A 15,964-nucleotide genomic window follows, 5' to 3' on the forward strand; every position below is an offset into this window, starting at 1 on the left:
GTTTAAAATAAAAGGGGGTATGACATAGTAACATTAACACTAGACAAAACCTTAAGATTTCTGTACACAGCTCATTTAAGTTCACCTGGGAGAGAATTTAGTAAAAGAAAATGGCCAAAATTGATCCATCATATTCAGTCGAAAAATTATCTATAAATACTACTGGCTTTATTAGACACTTAGAATTTGAACTTAGTCCAATTATAATACATTTCAGTTCATTAGAATAATTTAAGGAAATAATGTCAGTCAATCCGAGAATTAAAGTTTAAATGAATACATCATGACTAACTTCATCAATTACTCTGACCAAGCAGGTGCACAAAGAGAAGGTCAAAATACTTACTGGTAAACTGCACATTTTGAGGCAGAAGATGATGAGTACTTTCAAATGAAGACACTAGCAAAAGATTGTGGACAGCTAATTATGAGCTTTTGAACATCTTATTTTAAACCCAAAGAGTGTTAATATGAAGTCTGCCCATTTTGCAGCTTTTACAGCTCCCACTCTCCTCCCACCCACAAGACTGGAGTCCATGTGAAAATATAGTCAAAAAAGCTTTTATCAAATTAGCCACAGATTTTGAACAAGGTGGCTGGTCTCGTAGCTAAAACACCTTAACAATCAGATTAATTGTCCAAACACTTCTGGCCAAATAGAGCAACTGATGCAAAAAAAGGACCACACAAAAATAACATTAACAGGTTTTTATTCACGCCAATCACATTGGTCATTTGTTTGTAATGAATGATGATTTACTATTATTTTCTATAAATGCTGCCAGAAGGGAAAAAATCTAATTGGCTTAAAATACTGCTATTTTTGTTGTGAAAAGGAACTGCATTAACCATATCATTAATAGACTTGTCTGGCACAGACAGTAAGCTGGTTTGCAGACAAATCACAGCCTTTCCTTTAACCAGACTGCAAATCATAATGTCATTACTTTGTGAAAACAGAACAATAAGTCCTCATACCATTTATAGTTTGGCTAATACATTTACACTACAAGAATACCATACTTACCTTCACCTTATATGACTAGAAGAAGCTTTTAAAAGCTTGGGGTAGGGGGTCCTGCATTATCACCAAAAATAATGTAATGGCCAATATAGCATTTAATCAGGCAATCTGTTAAGGTTCGTAACAAACTAAAGAAAATACAGGATTTGGAAAACAAGCATTTAAGTATCTATAAATCAATACAGAATTTTAACTCATGAATGAAAATAGTTTTGAAAACGAATTACTTTGGGTGAAAAACAAAATTAGTACGAAGGCCCTAATGTTTTCTATTACCCTAGTAACATAAACAAGTTGGTTTGCTGGTGGGTTAAAATAGCCTATATGGTCAGAAAGGCAGATTACATTTGCAGAAATTTATGATGGAAAACATGTGAGCACTGCAGCACTTGAAAAAAGCACAGTTTAAAGTTGAATTTTCCCGGCAACATGCAGCTAGAAAGATTTCTCCTGTGTGTTTTAATCATTTCTTTTGTGAGCTTGAGCCAGAATGAGATGATCCAGATGAACCATGGCTCCTAGAGATAAAGAAAGATAAAAAGAGAAAAAGAAGGGAAAAAAAAAACCATTGGCAACTTGTGAACAAATTAAATTGTGCTAAAATTAGCTTGTTATTGTAAAATTAAAATTAATATAATAAGAGTGGCATTTCTGACATACACTAAGGGTTATAGAACATCAACATGTATAAAGTGCCTGATAAAATGAATGCAAAAAGAAATAAATAGGCCATTTTTACACCACAGAAACCCAAACCTTTCGGACGACTGTGAGCGAGAGCGTCTTTTTTTGTGTCCACCAGAGGAGGATCTTGAGCGACTTCTCTTCTGGCCTCTCTCGGGGGATGATGAGCGAGACCTCTTTCTTGGAGAAGCAGAGCCTTTTCGAGAGCGGGAGCTGGATCTTGTATAGGGGGAAATAGTAGGCAATTCTCATAAGTTGAAGAAACATTACTTAACATTGTTAACAGTTACTTAACATCTACACCAAAGGAACAACAAATCTGGGTTGTGAAAATTAGTGTCCATGTAAAGAAAAGCCAAGATGTGAAATAAAACAAACAAACATTAAGTTTATATTTTAGCTTTAAGAAGCGTTTTTATAGCTGATCACAGCATTTTCAGGAGTCCCTCCTACAACTAGATTTTACATATTAACATTAATTTCATTACAAATAATTGCTGGATTTAATCTATAGTGTTGATTGTGCTGCTTTAACTGAGTCACAAGTGATTACTGAAACCACTGTGAGTTTGCATACACTCTCTCCCAGAGAGAGTGCATGTCACCTAATTCACCTTGAGCGAGACCTCGAGCGCGAGCGGGATCTGGAACCAGAAGAACTCCTGGAGCGGGATCTGCAAAACAAAGCAACATATTTCCAAGTTCCCCCAAAGTGGTAAAAATGGATCTAAAGAATGAATGACATGACATTGGAACCATCTTGGGTCGGAGGTTACCACACAAAAAAAGTACTACTACTACTACTGTTTAGTGTTTTTTTTTTTTAAAGTCCCTTTCTTTGTATGCAAATAATTTGTTTTGTTTGTCCCTCATTTGACAGGCACTTGCAAAGACTAATTACTGACCAAAGATCCTTTGTGTGACCCATAGTAATCCAATTTTTAAAGAATTTTAAGTACGTTTACTAACAAACTGTGTCCTACACATTTAAAGTGCACAATGAGGTCTTGTTAAACACTGATCTCAACACATTAATAGATGCCTTTTGGAATTGGCCTATTACTGGCTAGCTGATACACTTGTTGGATGTTAATGCACTCTGAAGAAATGACTTGTGCTTTCATGTCAGAATTAAAAGACAACAATCTTGAATAGAAAAAGAAACAGATTATTGAATGAGAACTTGAGCTGATACTGACATTTTCTCGCGAGTTACCCTTGACCTGTACCCTTTTACCTGGACCTGGACCGAGATTGTGAGCTTGAGCTGGAGGAGCGAGAGGAGGAGCGAGAAGACCCAGAGGCACTGCCTTTCTTATCAGATGGATTCAGTTCCTCACTTCCATCCAAATCATACTTGGACAAATCAGCCTCATCGTCGTCGTCGTCATCCTATTAGAGATAACACATATGTATGATAATAAAGCATGCATCAATACGTTCTACATTAAGGACAAAATGTTTTTAACTATTGTAGAACTTACATCAAGTTTGTATTTTGAAATGTCACCATCTTCTTCGTCATCGTCGTCGTCTTCATCATCATCATTCACAGCAGCATCTTTATGTACTTCAACAGCGTCCTTTTTTTCTGGCTCTTTCTTTTCGTCCTCCTTCTTGTTTTTGCCCCGAAACTTCTTTTTTATACGACCAAACTAAATGGATAAAAATGAAAACTTATTGTAATCAAGAGTCCCTTTTCTATATGGCCAAACTGAAGTAGATAAATTAGCATTGTTTCCTGTAATTGTGGAGTCACAATGGCTTATATTGCAGTGTGTCTACTTGCATTTTTGCCTCTATATATGGTCTTGCACCACCTCTTGATGTTGGTGCCTATTTATCAATAAGTATGGTGGAATAGCTTACGTTTTGTAAATCCCTCATCTCATTTGTTCATGTTTAATTGAATTTTCTTTTGTTTCATGATGCCACAATTAAAATAAAGAGGTTGCAGCAAATAGACATCTATCATAACACCAGCAAAACAGTATGCTCATCCAGTAATGCTAATATCTTTCTAAACTTACTTCTGTGGAGGTTAAGATTTTACCAAAATTATACTAGTCTAAGTAGAAATCCAATGTACTACCACTTACTTGTGGCTGTTACCCTAACACACTTGCATTTAATTACTCCTGAGAAACTGAAAGGAACTTCACTGTGTATGGGTGGCTGTTAGAAGCCAAGCTCTAATAATGTATTCTACCTTAAAGGTGAAACACTTTGAATAAAGACATCTGCCAAACACCTGAATGCAAATGTAGTTCTTCAGTAAATAATGAACACTAACCTCATCATATTCTCCATCAGACTCCTCACGCTCATTATAAACCACATTCTCCCTCTCGTTAAAACCGCCACCATACCCTGCAATTAAACACAACATTAAGCCAGATGTGTTAATAATATGGTATTGACAAAGACCTATTATCAGTACTTAACCTAGTTACTGTCATACAACATACATTACAAGTCTTTAACCAAAACCACTGGAAATTAAAGATGTAGAGTTAGTTATTGTACCTGTTCTTTCTTCTAGTTTGGCATACTTGGGGGTGTTGCACATGTTGCACTCTGATCTTCTGGCCCAGTTCACATTGCCGCATCTACACAAATAAAACAATAAATGTTAAACAGAACCTAACATACAGTCTCAATTGACAAAACGTGTTTAACATCAAAAAGAAGGAAAAGTGGTACTCATGTCCAATTCACATGGCCCTAAGTATAATACATCACTTTGGTGCATTTACAATAAAAAAGACTGATTTGTTTATTTATTACTATAGTTATTTGGAAAGTTGTGTATGGTCCTTTAAAATAATAAATGGCTTAATTGCAAAAAAATGTAGACAAATCATGTTGATGACAGTACTCACGTTTTGCACTGCCAGTCGTTCGCACTGAAGAGTCCCCTGCTCTTTTCAGCCAGGGTCTTTCCAATCTCTGTACCCCCAGCCTTCATCAGCTTTGCCTCGGTTGTTTTGTCTGTTAAAGTGGGTTTACATAATAAGAATAATTGGGTTTACAACTAATAATAATTTGAGTTTTATGTCAGAAAAAAAGATGAAATTAGTCAGTTAATAACAGGGCTGGGTGATATATAGAAATACACATCATTCTGATGGGGACCATCAATGCTTCACACAATTCGATAATATACAATCCATGGTTAAAAAAACAGGGTAGCATTTTTGCATGTGTGTTATAATCACTGATTATTTCACTCAAGGTAACAGTCACAACTGAGTTTTAAATAGCAGTAAAAGTTATGTAATTAAAGCTAAGAAAAAAACTCCCAGCCATAATGGATTTACCCTGTTTGTATTAAGACATTTTGTAAAACTTAACTCCCAAGTATTATTGAGCCTAAACTATGACATAATTGGCTATCCAGTAACAAAGTTGTCTTGGGTATGCTGAGTTCCTTGTCTGTTTAATACAAACATAAGTACATTACCGGTCCAGTTTACTTTGTTTTTTTTCTTCTCATTACTGGTTTTAGGGAAATAAAGTTCCAAAGCTTTGGCATTGCACTGGCTTATATGCATGCCTGCTATTAACAACTTGTCAAATGAGACAGTTTAAAATGTAAAAACCGGCCCCATAAAATTGTGTTTTGTTCTAAACAGTTTAGAACAACATCAAACTACTTAGGTGAGCAGTAAGGGAGCCTGATTTTAAATGACCAAATCCATTAAATCAGATTAAGGGTTTGCAGAGTGTTATGGAAAATCAAGTCATCGAAACAAGTTTATCTAGGCTAGTTTGTTCGCATTTCTTCGGCAAATTAGGCAATAGACATATCTTCTGGTACAGACTTTGGTGCTAAACTATTAGTATTGTAAAGTACTGTGCTTCCCATGGGGAGAAAAAGCAACAGTTAACCTTGTGGTTACAAGCCAAAAGCCTACCATACACACCATTTCAACCAAAAGTCACATTCAGCATCATTTAATTAAGATTAAGGTTATATAAAAAAAATTACAGTGGTAGTCTAGTGGGTAGACCTTTGAGCTATTAACTGAAAGGTTGAGAGTTCGAATCCTGTTGGGCCCTTAAGCATGGCCCTAAAGCCTCTCTGGGTTAAGAACCTTAACCCTCTCTGTACAATGGCTGACCCTGTGCTCTTCCCCCAGCTTCCAAACAAGCTGGGATATACGAAGAAAGAATTTCATTGTACTGTACACGTGTATATGTGTATATGACAAATAAAAGCATTCTATTCTATTCTCTAGGGACACTTGTGTTCTGAATGAAAGTCATCATAAAGAAATAATGACTTACCTATTCCACATCGGTTGCAACTTGTTCTTCTGGCAAAGTTCACATTTCCACACCTCAAACAGAACAAACAAAAGTAATTAAGGCATCTAATACAAACTAGGTAATGTCTCCTTTCTTTTACAGCTAAGTGTGCCTTGATGTGGCTTGACACATGTTTTTGTGTGGTAAATAATGGTAGAGACCGACCCAAAAGATGTAGTTCTTACATTCGCAGACCTGATTGAACTTTTACTGGAAACCCAGTCAATCTAAATCTAATTATAAATGTATTATTATTATTATTATTATTATTATCAGATGCAGACTGGAGTATCTAACACTACAGAGTAGCTCCTAATACACATCAGCTAACCTGTTTAAACCCGTAACGTTTTGTTATCTGCTACAATATTCTGTACTAGTTACTTAAGATTACAGCAAGAATCAAAACCTAAACAGTTTACCAAACAGAAGCTACTTAGTATAAAATATATACACATATATAAAACACTATTTACTTTATGTGTGCAGTATTGCAGGCCAACTCATACACACAGAGAGCTAGTTAGCTTTGTTAGCTAGCCGCTAACTTCCAACACAAAGCTCATTTTTTGTCTAAAGAACACCAACATCAAAATGTGCAACCAGTTACGACTATATCAAATTAGTAAACCTAAATAAATAAATAAATAAACCTTATGCTTACTTTTTATCCGGACAGACCCAGTCTCCGTCGCTGACCCGAAAACTCTTTCCAGACATTTTTGCGTCTCCTAACAGACTGCCCGCCAACGGCCTGATGAAAAGAAACAGCGACTAGTAAGTTTATGTGTCTGTAAAGATTTATTCATACTTTTGAATTTTTACATAAATGTAATGTTGTGTTTTACACATCAGTTGGTTCTAGGCATAACACATTTTCCGAAAATGTTGCGTAGTACAAACTTTCAGTTTTATCGTCGTTTTTTAAACAGGCTCTTAATTTAGACAGCTTTATTCGTCCGCACGTTGCAGCAAGGACCTCAGATAGAGGGAGTAGTGGTTCTAATGAACGTCTCATTGTTACTTTTAAGCACAAATATTTTTAAACTTTTTATTTGTGAACACATTATAGTGAATTTATTTCTACATAAAAATATAAAATAAAGATAAAGTTTTAAACATTGTTAGTATGCATCACTATTCTAATTAAGATTCTATCTGTCTGTCTATCGTTCTGTGTCTATCTTTCTGTCAGCCTATATGTATATCTATCAAACATTGATTTTATGACAATCAACAGTAGCTTCATTTCTGCTTTTAAGTAAAAGCTATTAACATATACAGTATATCTGTCTGTCTATCTGTCTATCTAGTAAACATTGATTTTATGGCACAATCAACAGTAGCTTCATTTGTGCTTTTAAGTAAAAGCTACTAACATAAAAAAAAACTATTTATGTGCAGTAACAGGAACAGCTTTTAAACAAATTCTGTGAAAAAGGTCAAAAAGTTTACAGTTCAGATAATATAACCCCCTGCTCTATTCAGGATTGTAAACAGATTTAAACGTGGTACAAAAAACATACATTTATAAAGGATATAATTGATATGTTTTTGTGTGTTTGCAGTACCTGAATTTTTGTGAAAGATAAGGTACACTTTCTTGTTTAAAAGGGATTTTTAATAAAATTAAAAACATCAGTACTTAAGAAACACCTGTAATTAATATAATTATCCAATCAGGCAACAATGAGCAGCATTGAAATGCAAATATTAAAATGATAACTGGCATATTATAACCAAATTGTTTTTATTAATAAATATTTCACAATTTGCAGTGATTTTAAGTAATTTTATCATAATATACAGAGGTTAAATATTTCTGATTGCAACTGTAAATACACTTACAGAGCACCACATTAGGGACACCTATCTGGTATGTGCATTCACTGATTTTTTGTAAGCTACACCTACCATACACACATATCTTTTCTGTGTATACAATTACTGAATGTACCTGTTGCTTTGTACACTTTGTCAACTTCTTGTATCCTATTTATCAGCACAGAAGTAACCGACATATGACCCTCACTGACCAGATGTTGGCTGATGGATCATTCTCAGTACCTCAATGACAATAATGTATAACATCTATACTGTTAAGTGTAGCAGCTGCAGCAGTGTTGTTGGAATTTTTAACCTCTTGAATTGCAATGCTATGAGAGTAATAGTGCACCAAATTATAAAACCAACAGAATCATCAGACTAATTAGTCACTTTAATGATTCTATTGGTTAGTATGGACACTTTCACTGGTCTGTGATTACACCTTTTATGCAAAAGAAGAAATCAGAAGTGAGGTGATTTTTTTACACATGTGAACCTAGAGCATTAATCAGATGATTGATCATAACTTATCTCAAACAACCATCATAACTTATCTCAAACAACAGATTAAAACACAAAATAAAAACACAAAATAAAAGATTTAACTTGTCTGTGTTAATCCCAGGGAACCAGGAAACACATGTTTTAATGTCCCTTAGGTGTGTTCCTTTATCACAGACCATGACATTTTGCCTTTTGTATGTTTGTAACAATCATGACATATTTCAAGTAATTATAAATCATCTTAAGGTCCACTTGTGGTCTAAGACACCCTGTTTAAGAACCACTACTCAAAAATAAGTACAAAGTGCTACTGGGTGCTTACACTCTTCCTTTCATCAGCTTAACCCTCTAGGTGAGTGCAGTAATATCATAAATGCAGAAATGTGCTTTTTAAAGATTTTTTGGCTACTTTTGAAATAGTTGATGGACCAATGTTGGTTGACCTTGCTAAAAAACTAGACAAGATATTTTTTCATTTGTTTATTTGACATGAAGTAGCTGTCAACTCTAGATAGGACTACAAGTCTAGTCTACCAACACAAATACTTAGTTGTATATTTAGTGTTATTTAAAATTAAGGCAGCTCAGTGTCAGTACACTACTGGTAGAGTGGATGCTGCACAGCAACATGTGTTTGATTCTTGCCTCTGGTTACTGTCTGTGAAGATAGTCAAGAGAGAGACAAGAGTCAAGAGAAGCTTTATTGTCATTTCAGCTATATACAAGTACATATTGAAATGAAACAACATTCCTCCAGGACTAGGGTGCAACATAGAACAAAAAGTGCAAGACAATACAATATACACAGTGCAGATAAATAACAGTACAATGCATAATAAAAGACATTTCTAATCTAAAAAGTAATTAATGGAGACAAGACTAGAGACAAGTGTTGGTCAGTACATGGTACTGAGTAAATGGTGCGTGAGGTAGAAAAGCATATTCTGATATACAGCTAGCAGCGTAGGGTTTGTTATAGCAGCAGAGATAAGAGATAAGAGAGTAAGGTGCAAAAATGCAAAAACTTGTGCAAACTGCAATCTTGTGCAAATATGCAAGTAATACAGTCACAGTAGTACAATACAGTAGTTTTATGTATTTAAGTTGTGTGTGTGTTGTATGTATTTAAGTTGTGTCAGAGTCCATCATGTATGTAGGTACAGTGCCTTGCAAAAGTATTCAGCCCCCTTGAACTTTTCAACCTTTTGCCACATTTCAGGCTTCAAACATAACGATATGAAATTGTAATTTTTTGTGAAGAATCAACAACAAGTGGGACACAATCGTGAAGTGGAACGAAATTTATTGGATATTTTAAACTTTTTTTAGAAATAAAAAACTGAAAAGTGGGGCGTGCAATATTATTCAGCCCCCTTGCGTTAATACTTTGTAGCGCCACCTTTTGCTGCGATTACAGCTGCAAGTCGCTTGGGGTATGTCTCTATCAGTTTTGCACATCGAGAGACAGAAATTTTTGCCCATTCTTCCTTGCAAAACAGCTCGAGCTCAGTGAGGTTGGATGGAGAGCGTTTGTGAACAGCAGTTTTCAGCTCTTTCCACAGATTCTCGATGGAATTCAGGTCTGGACTTTGACTTGGCCATTCTAACACCTGGATACGTTTATTTGTGAACCATTCCATTGTAGATTTTGCTTTATGTTTTGGATCATTGTCTTGTTGGAAGATAAATCTCCATCCCAGTCTCAGGTCTTTTGCAGACTGCAACAGGTTTTCTTCCAGAATGGTCCTGTATTTGGCTCCATCCATCTTCCCATCAATTTTAACCATCTTCCCTGTCCCTGCTGAAGAAAAGCAGGCCCAAACCATGATGCTGCCACCACCATGTTTGACAGTGGGGATGGTGTGTTCAGGGTGATGAGCTGTGTTGCTTTTACGCCAAACATAACGTTTTGCATTGTGGCCAAAAAGTTCGATTTTGGTTTCATCTGACCAGAGCACCTTCTTCCACATGTTTGGTGTGTCTCCCAGGTGACTTTTTATAGATATCTTTGAGAAATGGCTTTCTTCTTGCCACTCTTCCATAAAGGCCAGATTTGTGCAGTGTACGACTGATTGTGTCCTATGGACAGAGTCTCCCACCTCAGCTGTAGATCTCTGCAGTTCATTCAGAGTGATCATGGGCCTCTTGGCTGCATCTCTGATCAGTCTTCTCCTTGTTTGAGCTGAAAGTTTAGAGGGACGGCCGGGTCTTGGTAGATTTGCAGTGGTCTGATACTCCTTCCATTTCAATATGATCGCTTGCACAGTGCTCCTTGAGATGTTTAAAGCTTGGGAAATCTTTTTGTATCCAAATCCGGCTTTAAACTTCTCCACAACAGTATCTCGGACCTGCCTGGTGTGTTCCTTGGTCTTCATGATGCTCTCTGCGCTTTAAACAGAACTCTGAGACTGTCACAGAGCAGGTGCATTTATACGGAGACTTGATTACACACAGGTGGATTCTATTTATCACCATCAGTCATTTAGGTCAACATTGGATCATTCAGAGATCCTCACTGAACTTGTGGAGTGAGTTTGCTGCATTGAAAGTAAAGGGGCTGAATAATATTGCACGCCCCACTTTTTAGTTTTTTATTTCTAAAAAAAGTTTAAAATATCCAATAAATTTCGTTCTACTTCACGATTGTGTCCCACTTGTTGTTGATTCTTCACAAAAAATTACAATTTCATATCGTTATGTTTGAAGCCTGAAATGTGGCAAAAGGTTGAAAAGTTCAAGGGGGCTGAATACTTTTGCAAGGCACTGTATGTGTGTATGTGTGTCAGTCCATCATGTGTGTGTGTATGTGTCAGAGTCCATTGTGTGTGTGTGTGTCAGAGTCCATTGTGTGTGTGTATCAGAGTCCATCGTGTGTGTGTGTCAGAGTCCATCATGTATGTATCTGTGTGTGTGTCAGAGTCCATTGTGTGTGTGTGTGAGAGAGTTTTGGTATGTTCTTCATGTGTCTGTGGGGTTTTGTGTAATTAAGAACTAAAAGAACTATTGGCTGTGATACATAAATTGTAACAGATTTGTATGTGGTTTAAAAGTTGTAGTAATGAGTAATTAATCAAATAAATGTATTTATATAGCAGTTTAAGTATAAGTCTTATAGCAGTATAAGTCTTATAGCAGATTTACTGATCATTTGCTCTATAACCTCTAATAAACAAGACTGAAACAATAGTGACAAGAAAAGATGCCATTTTGTATGTTTTTTCCTTTTAGGCACACACTACAGTACATTGTGTAGTTCAGTGCTCCTTGTAAAACAGAACGTGCAGTATAGTGTTATAAAATAAATGTGCTAAATGTGATTTGTAAATTTATTAAGGTCAAGCAGTACTGAATTCATATTTAACGCAGTTGAATGTGCTTCTTCTTGTAATTTAGCTGAGTGTGGATCGGGGAAGGGTAATTTATATGAGGTAGGATTAGGAATTTCCAAAGACCTTCTGTGAATCGCAGCTCATGGAGCTGTGACTGATGTGTCTCCTCACTGAGAGGAACATGGAGTTCCAGTAATTTGGGATAAGATGGTCATGATGATCGTTGAGGCCTTACAGACATTGCATCTTCATTTGGAAACGAAAATTAGACAGACCCTGTCATACACACATTTGTGGATGGATCAGAGTTGTGCATTCAGTGCAGTGGTATAACGACATTTGTTCCTCAGCGCCATTATTAATAATATTACTGTTTGTATTTTCTTTTGTTTGTATGACACTAAAACCTGATTAATCACATGCCCAAACTTGAGATTTAGTACTAAATAAATGTAGATTTAATAGGAAGCGCTGTGGAGGATTGGGACTTTTAACAGTATGTATGGGTGCATAACAAGCGTCTTTGAGTATCTTGGAAAGAGCTATATAAATAAAATGTATTATTATTATTATAATCATCCAGGAATATGGAAACATCATTAGGAAAAAGTGCTTCACCGTAGGAGTTATGTGGCCTTGTCCGATAGAATCATATTCGTTTGCTGTTATACAAGCATGTGGGCTGCACGTTCACTCAGTGGGTAGCACTGTCACAGCATAAAGGTCCTGGATTCAATTTGCCATGCGGTTCGGGTCCTTTCTGTGTGGAGTTTGCATGTTCTCCCCGTGTCTGTGTGGGTTTCCTCCGGGAGCTCCGGTTTCCTTCCTCAGTCCAAAGCCACACAATGTCTTTGACATTAAAGACTTGAACTGATGAATCTTGTATAACCAGTATCTACCTGTCCTGTCATGAATGTAACTAAAGTGTGTAAAACATGATGTTAAAATCCTAATAAATAAATAAATACATATACAAACATGCAAAGAAACTGCCTGACCAGCAGTAACTGTTTCCACTACATGGCTGTTCATACCATAATGGATCTTCTGTTGTACTGAGCAGTTGGCAGCAGTCACTGTGTGTGAAAAATACCCCCTGGCTTCCTCAAAATAGAGTCAAGTTAAATTTTTATAACTAAGTGGTCCAGGTTTTCTTTATTTCTTACACCAATTAGAGTCCTTGTATATTGATCTTTGCTACAAACTTTAAATAAAAGACCACACTGCCATGAATTGAGCTTTAGGACATGGTGTGCTCATTCAGTTCTGTTATTTTCTCGCTGTACTTTTATGCAATTTAGCAACTATTCTTAGGTTCCCGTCTATCCAGGCCAGCACGCCGTTTGCGAGCACTGGTTCTTACAGAAGTGATAATATTGGTGAAATACCGCCACCTACTGTATTTCAGTAATAGTGCATTACAATTAGTGAGTACAGTAGACCCCTGACTTTACGAATTTAATTGGTTCTGAAGGGCTGTTCTTAAGTCAAAATGTTCATTAGTTAAACCTATTTTTCCCATAAGAAATAATGTAAATAGATTTAATCCGTGCCAGACCTCCCAAACCACCCCCTTACCTAACCTTTCTAATGTCTTAAATGCTCTTTGTTATAAATACAAGTATATTTTCACTTAAATCTTAAATTATAGAATAGACATTACTGTAATAAACAATAATAAACAACAATACACAGTAGTAGTACTGTACGTGTGCTGTACCATACACCATAATACATTTCCTTCTTTTTTTTTAACTCTCATATTTCTCTATTATTTCCATCTTTATTTCAGTAGTGTTGTATTTTGTAGGTGTAATTGCACGAAAGAAAGAATACTTTACTCAGCCGATTTACTTCTTCTCTCTCACTCACTGTCCCCTCTACTCTGCAGGAGTAATTATACAACAACAAATAGTAATAGATTCTTTTTTTCATTTTTTCACCACTGCACTTCCTCTCCACATTCTTTGGGGCCATTTTAATATAAAATTTTACAAAATATAAAGAACAGGTCAGCTGAGCGAATGTTCGCTCACTGTATATACAGTGTATCACAAAAGTGAGTACACCCCTCACATTTCTGCAGATATTTAAGTATATCTTTTCATGGGACAACACTGACAAAATGACACTTTGACACAATGAAAAGTAGTCTGTGTGCAGCTTATATAACAGTGTAAATTTATTCTTCCCTCAAAATAACTCAATATACACCCATTAATGTCTAAACCACCGGCAACAAAAGTGAGTACACCCCTAAGAGACTACACCCCTAAATGTCCAAATTGAGCACTGCTTGTCATTTTCCCTCCAAAATGTCATGTGACTCGTTAGTGTTACTAGGTCTCAGGTGTGCATAGGGAGCAGGTGTGTTCAATTTAGTAGTACAGCTCTCACACTCTCTCATACTGGTCACTGAAAGTTCCAACATGGCACGTCATGGCAAAGAACTCTCTGAGGATCTTAAAAGACGAATTGTCGTGCTACATGAAGATGGCCAAGGCTACAAGAAGATTGCCAGCACCCTGAAACTGAGCTGCAGCACAGTGGCCAAGATCATCCAGCGTTTTAAAAGAGCAGGGTCCACTCAGAACAGACCTCGCGTTGGTCGTCCAAAGAAGCTGAGTGCACGTGCTCAGCGTCACATCCAACTGCTGTCTTTGAAAGATAGGCGCAGGAGTGCTGTCAGCATTGCTGCAGAGATTGAAAAGGTGGGGGGTCAGCCTGTCAGTGCTCAGACCATACGCCGCACACTACATCAAATTGGTCTGCATGGCTGTCACCCCAGAAGGAAGCCTCTTCTGAAGTCTCTACACAAGAAAGCCCGCAAACAGTTTGCTGAAGACATGTCAACAAAGGACATGGATTACTGGAACCATGTCCTATGGTCTGATGAGACCAAGATTAATTTGTTTGGTTCAGATGGTCTCGAGCATGTGTGGCGGCAATCAGGTGAGGAGTACAAAGATAAGTGTGTCATGCCTACAGTCAAGCATGGTGGTGGGAATGCCATGGTCTGGGGCTGCATGAGTGCAGCAGGTGTTGGGGAGTTACATTTCATTGAGGGACACATGAACTCCAATATGTACTGTGAAATACTGAAGCAGAGCATGATCCCCTCCCTCCGGAAACTGGGTCGCAGGGCAGTGTTCCAGCATGATAATGACCCCAAACACACCTCTAAGACGACCACTGCTTTATTGAAGAGGCTGAGGGTAAAGGTGATGGACTGGCCAAGCATGTCTCCAGACCTAAACCCAATAGAACATCTTTGGGGCATCCTCAAGCGGAAGGTGGAGGAGCGCAAAGTCTAGAATATCCGCCAGCTCCGTGATGTCATCATGGAGGAGTGGAAAAGCATTCCAGTGGCAACCTGTGAAGCTCTGGTAAACTCCATGCCCAGGAGAGTTAAGGCAGTTCTGGGAAATAATGGTGGCCACACAAAATATTGACACTTCAGGAACTTTCACTAAGGGGTGTACTCACTTTTGTTGCCGGTGGTTTAGACATTAATGGCTGTAAATTTAGTTATTTTGAGGGAAGAATAAATTTACACTGTTATATAAGCTGCACACAGACTACTTTTCATTGTGTCAAAGTGTCATTTTGTCAGTGTTGTCCCATGAAAAGATATACTTAAATATCTGCAGAAATGTGAGGGGTGTACTCACTTTTGTGATACACTGTATATACATACAGAGAGAGATGGTCGGAGTCAACTTGTTCGTGATGTCACGTGTTTCGCGAATTTCGGTTTGTAATCCGAAAATTGTTCGTACGTTAAGTTGAAAAAGATCATTCGTAACTCGAAATGTTTGTATGGTAAACAGTTCGTGACTCAAGGGTCTACTGTATTAGCCTTCTGAGACCCAGAAGAAAAAAAGGTTGTCTTGTTTATTAGGATTTTAACGTCACGTTTTACACTTTGGTTACAGTCATGACAGGAAACGGTAGTTACTCATTACACAAGGCTCATCAGGTCACAAGGTTATATCGAACACAGTCATGGACAATTTAGTATTTCCAATTGTGGGTGCACTTACATGTCTTTGGACTGTTGGAGGAAACCGGAGCTCACGGAGGAAACCCACGCAGACACGGGGAGAACATGCAAACTCCACACAGAAAGGACCCGGACCGCCCCACCTCGGGATTGAACCCAGGACCTTCTTGCTGTGAGGCGACAGTGCTACCCATTCAGCCACCGTGCCGCCCCATGTCTTGTTTAATCAAAAAATGTAATGGTTTAATGTAATGATATTAGATTTATTTTTGTATATATTTT

At 37.2% G+C, this 15,964-nt stretch overlaps 1 protein-coding gene across 2 annotated transcripts; it reads right to left on the reverse strand.

The window, feature by feature from the left end:
* Positions 1–693: 693 nt before the first annotated feature.
* zranb2 (zinc finger, RAN-binding domain containing 2) lies at positions 694–6,747 on the reverse strand. Of its 2 annotated transcripts, XM_062997056.1 has the most exons (10): positions 6,684–6,747; positions 5,999–6,051; positions 4,591–4,699; positions 4,235–4,317; positions 4,002–4,078; positions 3,193–3,363; positions 2,946–3,100; positions 2,323–2,382; positions 1,781–1,927; positions 694–1,542 (listed from the first exon to the last, which is right to left on the reverse strand). In XM_062997056.1, the coding sequence occupies exons 1-10, from the start codon at positions 6,737–6,739 to the stop codon at positions 1,488–1,490; spliced, it is 966 nt and encodes a 321-aa protein (XP_062853126.1). In that variant the 5' UTR covers positions 6,740–6,747; the 3' UTR covers positions 694–1,487. The 2 variants fall into 2 exon arrangements, with proteins under 2 accessions (XP_062853126.1, XP_062853125.1); XM_062997055.1 differs by lacking the exon at positions 694–1,542 and having other exon boundaries at positions 1,552–1,927.
* Positions 6,748–15,964: the final 9,217 nt, after the last annotated feature.

The sequence above is a fragment of the Trichomycterus rosablanca genome, chromosome 6 (genome assembly GCF_030014385.1).
Source record: "Trichomycterus rosablanca isolate fTriRos1 chromosome 6, fTriRos1.hap1, whole genome shotgun sequence".
NCBI classification, from domain to species: domain Eukaryota; kingdom Metazoa; phylum Chordata; class Actinopteri; order Siluriformes; family Trichomycteridae; genus Trichomycterus; species Trichomycterus rosablanca.